Below are 12,008 nucleotides of genomic sequence, written 5' to 3' on the forward strand. Positions count from 1 at the left end.
GAGCTAGAGAAAGGACCCAAGGAGCTGAAGGGGTTTGCAGCCCATAGGAGGAACAACAATATGAACTAGCCAGTACCCCCATAGCTCCCAGGGACTAAACCACCAACCAAAGAGGACACATGGTGGGACTCGTGGCTCCAGCTCCAGCTCCAGCTCCAGCAGAGGATAGCCTAGCTGGTCATCAATGAGAGGGAAGGCCCTTTGTCCTATGAAGGGTCTATGCCCCAGTGTGGGGGAATACTAGGGTCAGGAAGTGGGACTGGGTGTGTTGGTGATCAAGGGGAGGGGGTTGAGGATAGGGGGAGGGTGTTTTTCCGAGGGGAAACCAGGAAAGGAGATAACATTTGAAATGTAAATAAAGAAAATATCCAATAAAAAACTTTATAAATACTAATAGTAATTATAATTATTATTAGCAAAAAGTATAATTAAAAATAACATAGAAAGAAATCAGCATGCATCATTCTAGTAAACATCACCTTTAGGGATTTTGCCACTTGGACATGATTATCATAAACGACAATGTCTACCACCAGATTCTGTAGCTGCAGAATGTGACTTAAGTCACCTTCAAAAGCAATGTCTTGTATGCAGACTCTCCAAGAGGGAATCTTTGTCCTGGTGCCATCCCATACCTGCCATGGAATGGTAAAACAAAGCTTAAAAATCTTCAAGCAAAAACAAAGTCAAGTTTAAAAATTAATAGATGTAAACTGGTACCTTTTATACTTTAAACCTTGAAGTCCATCATTCTGTGATTGTGAAATGACTAAATATAAACTGTTGCTTATGTAAAAATGTAGAAAGAGGTGAAAATAAACAAAACAAAACACTATATGATACCAAGCAAAACAATAACCTGGAGTAGACAAGTTTTCTATTCTATGAACAAACATGTCTTTCTACTACACAACCACACTCAGCTCCACATATGCATGACTTCTGTTTACTACCAAAACCTAAGATATGAAGCCAAGTAAAAACACTAAAGCCATGACACTGTATCTGATCCAAACTAAATAACAAGAAACCAGAACGTGTTAGCCGGGCGTAGTGGTGCACACCTTTGATCCCAGCACTCGGGAGGCAGAGGCAGGCGGATTTCTGAGTTCGAGACCAGCCTGGTCTACACAGTGAGTTCCAGGACAGCCAGGGCTACACAGAGAAACCCTGTCTCGAAAAAAAAAAGAAAAAGAAAAAAGAAAAAAGAAACCAGAACATGTCTGAACAGATTACAACTGAAAAGCATTTATTCAATACCTACACTGTATAAACCAATTAACAGACAAAAAGTGCATGGATGTTATATTTAAGGATGAATGAAGGTTGGAGAGGTGACTCAGTAGTTCACAGTGCATACTCCTCTTTCAGAAGCCTTAAGTTTGGTTTCTACCACATGTCAAGCATTTTACAACTGCCTGTAACTCCACCAGTAGAAGATTCAACACACTCTTCTGGTACCTGAACAAATATGGCCATGCCCATGTACATAAATGTAATTAAAAAGATAATTCTTAAACCACTAGTAAAACATGATCTTCTGATTATCTGTCAACTTGACACAGCCCAGGATCATCTGAGAAAAGAGCCTCAGTCTGATCTACAAAGATCAGACTGCTCTGTGTACTATACTATCTGCAGTGGGGTTTTGATTGTTGATGGATAAAAGACGTCAAGTCCAAGGTGGGCAACATCACATTTAGGCAGGCATTCCTGAACCAAGTAAGAAAGCTGGCTGAGCATAAGCCGGTCTTTAAGCCGACAAACAGGTAATAGCATATTTTCTTCATGGTTTGTGCTATATTTCCTTAGTTCTGCGTGAATTCTCCATTTAAAATTTAGAGGTAATTCAGTGTGGAATAGCAAGCTTGAAGACCCTGCTTCAGTATCTGCCCTGACTTCCCTCAGGATTGTAATCTACAAGTTTAAACCAGATAAAGCCTTCTGTCCTCTAAGCTGCTTATGATCAGTGTCTTTTAACAGAAATGATACTAGAACACATGGCTGCTAAGAAAACTGAAATGGATACATCATGACAACTAAAGGAGGGGGCAAAGTTAGTATTGTACCATGGTTGAAAAGCGGAAACATATTATTTTGCATACTAACCAAGTATAATTTAGAAAGAATAATGTTTATAATTCCTCTTCTTGTATTATTTAATTTTAAAAAAATCATGTCTGAGGCCAGGAGTATTAGCACACACATTAATTCCTACCACCGAGAAGAGAGATGTAGGCAGATCTTGGTGATTTTGAAGCCAGCCTAGTCTACATAGTGATTTCCAGGTATTTTATCCAGCGATTTCTATTTTTCAATGTTCCTTTAAAATGTGCCAGCAGTAAGTGGTATACGTAAGTCATGAGTCTTATCTAAGGACCATGATACTCCATTGCTTGTTTGATTATTACAGATGACATAGAATTAAGCACAGGACCTTGATCAATATGGTGCTGCTTAAAATATCCTCTATAGTACAAGCAAAAAAGGAATATGATTAATTAACTACTTTCTGAAGGTCACTCATTGGCAATTATGTTACTGCTTTCTGGCTGATTTAAAAACAAGAATGACAAGAAATATCTCCGTGTTCTATGCTTCTCCATGAGCCATGCAGTGATGACTGCACATAGAACATAATGACAGTAGACCCTGCAAGAAAATGGGTGGCAACAGAGCTGACTTTCTTAAGGCAGCAGAAATAAAGAGGAGTTTCACTAAAGAGAAGTATGTGCATTTTATTATTAAAATAAGAAATAAATTTAGCATGTCACAAAGTTTGTAAAATTCACATCTGTTTTCTCTGGCGGAAAAGAACAGATTGTGGTAGAGCTGCATGAACGGGGACTTCTGAAAACAATAACAAGACTTTAACTCTGAATAAGACAGGCTGGAAATGCTCCATCGGATTGCTGCAGGCTCCATATCCACAGACAGGAGCACAAAAGTACAGTTTCAAGTATTCAAAACGTACCTTTAGGAGAAATGACACTCCATCCACTTGTGCTTTGCCCAGGAGCTGACAGGTCAGGTCGTAGTACTGCATGGGCTGAACATCAGAAAGCTGCACTAAGTTGGAAGAAGCTGAAATGTGTGTGGATGCCCACGTCCGCAAGGCTTCTACCATACTGTAGTCCTGAGCAGTGAAGTTAAAATTCTTGCTTAAAGTACGCAGTGTGACAGGAGCCCCTAAGGTGCCATCAAATGTCAAAGATGCAAAACCAAACTTGCTGATTCCCTGAAGCTCATTTTTATATGCTTGGATCTAAGAATGTGAGACAAAAGTAGAAATCAAAAAACCCAGCTGATATAAAATTCAGAAACCAAAAACTTCAGATGTTAAAGGGTTTTTATTTTTAGTGTGAGCAGAGCAGATCTTTATTATTCCTTATTGAATTAATTCATGAAACAATACAACCAACTGATGCTGTATCAGATTACACAAGGCTGCAAATTCTAAAAAACTAAAATTTACTTTTTAATAGTTACCCTGATTCTACCAAACTTGCATTCTTACACTTATGTTTTAATTTATTAAAGTATGATTTTAAATAAAGTATGCTATGACAGTTACTTATGTGGTATAGTTACATCTAGAATCCACGAACGTGGAAAGCAATCACATGTAACAGAGGCTAACCCATCCTTGGGACCAAGCATGCTGGACCATGTCCAAACAACTTCTGCTGCATTGAGTCCTAAGGCTCCTTTATTAGATGAACAACTATCAAGTATGTGGTGTTAGTATTTTTTTTTAACGAACTAGTTCTAGTACAAATAAAATGCTCCCTTTTTCCTCGCAAATCTCTAGTAGTACTTTATGTCTGATAATAAGATATCATTATTTTATTTTCTTATTGCTTGCTAATTTATTTCCTATTGTTTTAGCTCTAATTTGTATCTTCATATTCAAAGTGCTCTTTGTAGGCAGCACATAATCTTGCTTTTTATTTTTATGCTTTTCTGGCAAGCAGAACACATTCACTATAAAAACATCATTGGTGCAGGAGCTCTGCACAAAGCGATTTCCCTTATTTCCTTGACTCTGCTTTTCAACAACTGCTTCCTATTTTCCATTTGTTTTCTCCTCCTTTGGAATTCTTTTTTTTTTTTTTTTTTTTTTTTTTTTTTTTTTTTTTGGTTTGTCGAGATAGGGTTTCTCTGTATAGCCCTGGCTGTCCTGGAATTCACTTTATACACCTGGCTGGCCTCGAACTCAGAAATCCGCGTGCCTCTGCCTCCCGAGTGCGCTGGGATTAAAGGCGTGCACCACCACGCACAGCTTCCTTTGGAATTCTTAACGTTTCATTTACTCCCTTGGGTAAAAATGGCTCCTTGTGTCTTAGTCTGCACTGAAACCCTTTATGTTTTACCAGAAACTTCCTGCTTCCCAACCCCTGCCCTTTGCACACTCTCCTACACAATAGCACTTGTTGCCCCTATCATCTTACATGATTGTTCATGCTTAAAATAATAATTTATCTTAGTGAAATTACTAGAATATAAAAAAATTTCATATTTATTCACTCTCACTTTGTCAACCCTAAACAACTTTCTAGATGAAAAGCCCCCACTATACTAAAGAATATTTTATTAGGACATAAAAATATAGGTAAATTAATTATCAACACTCATTGCTACTGTTCTCTGTATAGAGTATGGTCCCCCACTGCTTTGACTTTTCAAGACTAGATATGTGTATGCATGTAGATACATGTGTGCCGTGTGTGGGGGGGTGTGCGCGTACAAACTCTCCCACCTGTATAACCCCATTCACCTCTCTTCTTTGGGTATCTTAAATCACAGATTACATTACCAGATATTGTCCCAAAAGTCCACTGCGGTCTATTTATTTTTGTCTAGTACTTATTCTTCATACATGGTAATGTCTTTGGATCTATCATCAACATCTAATCCTTACTAACCAATGAAGTATATTTTTCATTTGCTTTTCCTGTTACATATTCAATTTACACTTGCTTCTTTTACAGAGTATATTTCTCTTTTTCTATGCTTCTTTTTATTCATTTAACTATTGCTTTTAATTTGCTGAAAGTACTTTGCTTAATCTTTTAGGAAAAAGTTACAATATCTACTATCTATTGTTTAATAGACATATATCTGGGTCCCTATGAAATTTGTTTGCAAATTCCACTTGCTTTTAAAAACTTATCTTCTAAGTTCTTCTATTCATGTTTAGTGTTTTGTTTTTCTTCTTAATTAGCTACTGTAGTATTCCACTGAAATGGTTCTGAACTATGTTACCTCCCCATGACGGGCAGAGTTTTGTTCATTTTGGCAAGTCACTGGCTGAGCTCCTGAAATGGACAAACTTAAGTTACACCTTCTTAGGGTGAATCTGTATGACATTCAAGGATTTCACAAAGCCCTTTCTTTCCAGTGGGGCTCATCCTACAAACAGCCTTCTTTGGGGAACCTGTAGATTGACACAGGTGCAGGAGAAACCTTCCTACACGAAAAGGGCTTCTGTGAGATAAGGAAAGGCTCGGTGCTCTTACCTGAGCTGGACGAAGTACCTGTTACTGTGTGTGCAAGGCCTGCCACACGCTCCTGTGGTAGTAATGCATGTGGCTGCTATGGAATGTGACCCTAGGTGTTGGAACAAGGTATCCACCACCTCTAATTCTAGTCCTGTTTTCTCTGCTTCCTGCTCTGGCAGCCACGTGAGGAACAATGCCACCAACATCTCTACCATGAGACTGAGCCAAATTGAACTTTCCTTTTTAAGTTGTATCTGATAATAATTTGTCACAAACTAAGAAAAAATAGTAATTGTTAACAAGGTATAAAGTTATTTAAGCCTCACTAAGCTGGCCCTGAAGCGCCCCTACTTTTGCATCTCTCCAGTTCTCTGGTTCTATAATCCTTACGTGACCTTGCCCTACCTATACAGCATAGCTTTCAGTCAAGTACCCATGGGTAAAAAACAGACTTATGGCATGTTTCGCATAGCCTTTACTCTTTAGTGCCTTGTCCTGAAGCATCATGTTCTTTTAGTTGAATTGAATTTTAATCTTCCCCTCCTCAGCTTATCAAGACTACACAGCTCACATTTCAGATGTCTGAAGTCAGCGAGAGCAACAGTAAGACCCAAACCTAAATAAAAGTAAATTAAAGAGAGACAAAGATCTGTGCTTTCATCTTTGACAAATTCTACATGGAAACTGGATAACATCGATTATATTTGGAATAAGAGGACAAACTGGATCTAGGCCCCATCACAGTTTCTAAAGCATGCATTGGGAGAGAGATCAGGTGATTACTTAATTAATTGATGCCTGACACCATTTACATTTGTCTCTTGGAATGTTTAATGTCTCTCTCTGAAGAGGCATATAATTACTACTAGCAGACTTCTTCTCCAGTATATGGTGACTATAGAAAGTATAAAGCACACCTTCAGTCCTTGGAAGCAAACAATGTCTCCAACTTTATAAATGCTGGGAAGGGTATCGTAGTCTCTACTAAAGAGCATGCACGTTAACTTCACATTTGTCTGGTCCACAATTGTGACAATGGAACAATAATCTGGTGAAAAAAATAAAACAAATTGAGGTAATTGAAAGTGCTTCTAAAATAAGAATATGGCACGCCTTTAATCCCAGCACTCAGGAGGCAGAGTCAGGCAGATTTCTGAGTTTGAGGCCAGCCTGGTCTACAAAGTGAGCTCCAGGACAGCCAGAGCTATACAGAGAAACCCTGTCTCGACAAACCAAAAAATAAATAAATAAATAAAGGAATATGCTTACTGAAGAATACCAAAAAAATATTACTCTCCCCTATTGTTGTCTTTTAATAAAAAGATAACTATCAAACTGCAAAAATCAACCTTAAAATTTAAAAGGAAATAAATATAAATATTCTATGATTTTCTAGAGAAGTAATAACTTTTTAATCACTTTAAAGTCAAAAAAGTAGAAAGAAATCCATCCTCATCAAATACCCCACAAAATAAATTAATGTAGGCATTTTAAATGAATGCATAACAGTTGTAGTGGCTATTCCTGGTTGTCAACTTGACTATATTTGGAATGAACTACGATCCAGAATTGGAAGGCTCACTAGTGACCCTAATCTGCAGGCTAGGAGATAGAAGTTTCTGATCTGGATCTTGGTATGGAGATCTTGAGGCATAGTGGCTATGGATTCCAGAAGATTAAGACCGGGAGATCTCCGAGTTCAAGGTCATCTGGGATTAAAGGTGTGGTGGCACACACCTTTAATCTGGGCTACACCTTCTGCTGGAGACCATATAAGGACATTGGAAGAAGGGAGTTTTGTTCTTGCTCTTTCGCCTGCTTGCCGTGTGGGACTAAGCAACTGCTAGATCCTTGGACTTCCATTCACAGCTTCTACTGATCCATTGTTGGGAATTGGACTGCAGACTGTAACTCATTAATAAATTCCTTTACTATATAGAGACTATCCATAAGTTCTGTGACTCTAGAGAACCTTGACTAATACAACAAACAAAGCAATGAAGTTCTAAAGAAATATTTCCCACAGTAAAAAAAGATGTGATCTAAAATATTCCCTTTCTGAAAATACTGACAACCAGATGCAATGCAACTATGCTGTCATCCTAAGATCAGAGAATTAGCAGGACACAGTCCAGTAGTTTTTATAATGAATGAGAAAAGAGTTAACAGTCCCATTTGTGGTAGAATATTACCAATATACAGCCAGAGAAATTCAAAATCATTTGATTCTCCTTGTTTTCTATTTTGTTCAATGCTTTGCAATCGTGTGCAGATTCTCAAGTTCAAAGGAAGAATAAAGGAATGTTGACACTTAAAACTTACTTATCAAAGAAAAAGTGCATCGGAACATATGCCCTCCTACTGAAGAATTAAAGAAATCAAGGTAGGGAATGTTTTATAGTTGGGGATCTATTGCTGTGATGAAACACCATGGCCAAAAGCAACTTGGGGAATGAAGAGTTTATTTCACCATATAGTTTACAGTCTCACTGATGGAAGTCAGGGCAGGGACTGGAGGGAGGAGATGATGCAGAGGCTGAATGGTCAGCAGGTGAATTATTTCATCACACAAAAATATTCTTTCACTTCCTCTCCCAACACACCTTATCATCTTGAGACAGTCTACACATTTTATCCATTAATGCATGCTATAGTTATCTGGGTTTTTGGTTTTTCTACCTGTTTTTCATTTTTGTGCCAGACTTGAGAGTGAATGATGCGCGACTGCTACAGTACTGAAATGTTCAGTATTTAGTAACATATTTACCTTCATACACAAACTTAATACTTATGTTTTCATGTTACTTAACATCTTTGCAAAATTATATTTGTATTGTGCTGAGCAAAACTCAGAAATCTAACGACTACATTCACTTCATAAATTAAAATGACCAAAGAACACATATCGGTATTGCTTGGCATCTGAAAATTAGGATTGAAAGTGTTCTGAGACCCAGGTTGCAAAAGGAGTTGTGGTCCTGAGTTCACCAACAGAGCTCTTGTCCATAAAACACCCCACATCTCAATACTTACCTGTTCCTTTGCTTAAGTACGGAGGCTTAAAGAACCTCACAACACCACAGACATTGACAACAGTGCCTTCCTTAAGTAGATTTAGGGGTGTATATTTAGAAGGTGCTACTGGGGCCTAAAAAAAGAAAGAATAGCTGGTGAATTTCACAGAATTTAGCAGGTGATTTACATTTTTCAATATTATAATAACACCTGTAAATTACCAAGCTTATACTATTTCACTTTAAAAGATTTATCCTGAAGAAAATGACTTCCTGGGGAAAGAGGTAGTGATAATAGATAACAATGTACAGCTTCAGCATTCTGCTAGCAGCCTTCAGGTGAAAATGTAGAACTCTCAGCTCCTCCTGTATCATGCCTGCCTGGATGCTGCCATGTTTCTGACTTGATGATGATGGACTGAACCTCTAAACCTAATATCAATTGCCTCCAAACATGGTGCTGGCAATGGCTTTGGTGATATCAACAGGTGGAAGAAAATGGCAGACTCAACGGAGTCAACGCCCCTGCCTTCAGTCGAGGATCTCCTGGCTGTTCTTTGCCCTTCTCAGGAGCTTCTAGAGTACTATCAGAAGAAAATGGCTAACTGTGAGGCAGAGAACGAAGACCTGCTGAAGAAGCTAGAGCTCTACAGAGAAGCTTGCGAAGAGCAGCATAAGCACGAGTGGAACTTGCAGCAGAGGGAGGAAGAGACTGCGGAACTGCAGAAAGTCCTAGGTCATATGCAGGTCTGCCTCTTCCAGGAAAGGGAACGTGGGTTTTCTTTGTTTGTTTGTCTTTTAATTATTTTATTAGATATTTTCTTCATTTACATTTCAAATGCTATCCCGAATGTCTACCTTGCTCCCCTGCCCACTTACTCCCACTTCTTGGCCCTGGCGTTTCCCTGTATGGGGCATATAAAGTCTGCAAGACCAAGGGGCCTCTCTTGAAAGGGAACATGTTTTACGACTCTACTCAGAAAAAGACCGACTAAGAACCAGAGAACTGGAAGACAAGAAAAGATTCAGAGTCTGTTAGCTCCTGCCGGACCAGACGCTGGTGAAGTGACCTATTTTCATAAGGAGCCTCCCCACAAAGTCAGCATTCTCCTGAAGACTCTCCAGGCTGCAGGTATGTGTGAGCCTTCTGCTTCCAAAGCAGACCCTGAAGTAAGCAGAAGACGAGTAAGAATAAAGGACAAGGAGGACATTTCTGAGCGCTACCAGAGGGACACAGAGACACTCCTCCTGCAGGTGGAAGCATTTCAGGCGCAGATGGCAGAGCAGACGAAGCTTTCTAGAGAGCAAGTTGCAGGGCTCATGGATCGGAGTCAAGGAGATCCAAGTTCAGCACCAGAGAAACCAAGAGAAAAAAGGAGCTGACCAAGAGTCTCCATCATACCCAAGAACTGCTTTACGAGAGCACTAAGGACTTTCTACAACTAAAATTTGAAAACCAAAATAAAGAGAAGGTATGGCTGCTTGAGAAAGATCACCTGAAGTCAAAGATTATGCAGTATAGAGCACAGTGTAAGAAGAAATAAACAAACTTGGAAAAGTAGTTCCCATTTTACACGAGAGTCATCATGCTCAAAATGAATATATTAATTCTCCTAAGGATAAGCTAATACAAGAGAAAAAGCTATCCAACATGTACTAAGAACAGTGCATTTCCCTAGAAGAGGAACTTGCTCGAATTCAGGAGGAAGAAGGAGTGAGAAGAGAGATCTTCAAGGATCGCAAGATGGGCAAGCACTTACAGATAATAACAAAGAGCTATCAGGCTTTGGAGCATCAACGAATCCTGAAGTAGAAGGCTTCAAGACAGACATTAAGGTTCTCCGACAGAAGCTGAGAGACCTGGAGCAAATAAATGCTCTATAAGGCAACCATGAACAACACCCATGGAAATCAGGACCTGGCCATGCTGTATGAAGTCCGTGACAGCAACAGGAGAGCTCATAAAATACAGGGAGAACTGAAGAACCTCAAGTCTAAAGTGTTTTGGTCTGGAGAATGTGCTTAGGCTGTGTCGATGTCTCATTTCAGGGTTGGCTTCTGGAGACCTGAGGCACGGTCACCTGTGCCCACAAAGTAGGTATGGAGTTTTCCAGAGTAGTGGCATCAATTTTAGTAAAGATGGTGTTAAGGGCATGATAGCTCACACCTATAATCCCAGCACTTGGAAATCTGAGGCAGGAGGACTGCCACAAATTCATGGCAGAGGCAGGTGGATCTCTGTGATTCATGGCCACCCTGGCCTACAATAGTGACTTCTAGGACATCCAAGGCTACTTAGTGAGACCGTGTCTCCAAAAACAAACAAACAAAAACAAAACCAGAGAGGAAAAGAAGAAAAACAGTGGCAAACCTGGCACTGGCAAAGCTGCCCTGCCCTGGCAGACTGCCTCCTCACCGTCCTGTTAGCCTTGTCTTTTCTATATTGATGGGCTTTTCTGTCTTTAACAAGTCAGTGATGCAGCTTATCTGGTGAAGTGCTGTCAAGCATACAGAAAGCCCTGGTCCTATCCCTAGCACCCCCTAAAGCCAGGTTTGGTGGCTCACCTATCGTCAGCACTAGAGAAAGGTACATATGGGAGAATCTGAAATTCACATTCACCCTTGGCTATATGGTGAGTTCCAGGCTAGCCTGGGCTACATTAGACCATGTGTAAAAATGAAAACCAGAAACAAACAAACACAGAGAAAATAAAATAAAAACTTAGGAGGAACCATTTTGCTGAGCTTGGCTAAGTGTCAGTGGGGGGGATGTGTTTCCTGGAGACCAAAATCATTCACTTAAGTCATTCACTCAGGAATTACATACAAATGGGCAGATTCACAGACTTAGCTGTGTTGTAAGTGACTGACCACCAGGGGGCGTCACAGTCCTTACTCTCAAGTAAAATTGGTCATCAAGAAAAGGGTAGGCAAAACCAAAATGATAATTTATATGAAAAAGTTTGATTATTTTATTCATATTTTTAAATTAGCCAAATTAAGTATTTTCAATAAAATGTATGGTTTAAAACATAAAAAAACAATATACAGCTTCAGAAGATTATATTACTGATAGCAACTAGTTCATCTATTGAAATCAATGCATCAGCCTATAACAGCTTAAATACTAATTATACTTCTTTAACAAGAAAGTACAAAAAAATCCATTAAAATTTAGAAGCTGGCAAGCTGGAAGATAATCCTTTCAACTCTGTGTATCATCAACGTTACAGCTCTAAGAGGATCTTCCTGGTGGAGATGAGTGAGAGCAGCTCTGGAAGCCCAGGGGGCGACCAGAGCTCTGTGCTCAAGGACCTGGAGCCCATCAATTACCATGGAGCTCAGCAAAAGAAACAGAAAGCAAACCCTGGGCCTAAGCTCTGAGAATGGATCCAGTATAACAAGCATGTCCCTGAGACTGTGATGAATGGGAGAGCTAGCAGAGTCTAGGGATATGAACCACTATCTACTCAAATGAACAAACAAAAACTTT

At 39.4% G+C, this 12,008-nt stretch overlaps 1 protein-coding gene and 1 pseudogene across 1 annotated transcript in view; one reads left to right on the forward strand and one right to left on the reverse strand.

Annotated features, from left to right (window-relative positions):
- Nucleotides 1-12,008, reverse strand: part of LOC110335773 (protection of telomeres protein 1-like) — a 54,092-nt gene that overhangs the window by 33,338 nt on the left and 8,746 nt on the right. The window contains exons 5-8 of the mRNA XM_029531162.1: nt 8,535-8,649; nt 6,419-6,549; nt 2,975-3,265; nt 480-635 (exon numbers count right to left, since the gene is read on the reverse strand). Coding sequence (XP_029387022.1) covers nt 480-635; nt 2,975-3,265; nt 6,419-6,549; nt 8,535-8,649 — 693 coding nt within the window. The remainder of the gene's footprint in view (nt 1-479; nt 636-2,974; nt 3,266-6,418; nt 6,550-8,534; nt 8,650-12,008) is intronic.
- On the forward strand, nt 8,999-11,899 carry LOC110336065 (annotated as a pseudogene).

The sequence above is a fragment of the Mus pahari genome, chromosome 18, assembly GCF_900095145.1.
Source record: "Mus pahari chromosome 18, PAHARI_EIJ_v1.1, whole genome shotgun sequence".
In the NCBI taxonomy this organism is placed as follows: Eukaryota; Metazoa; Chordata; class Mammalia; order Rodentia; family Muridae; genus Mus; species Mus pahari.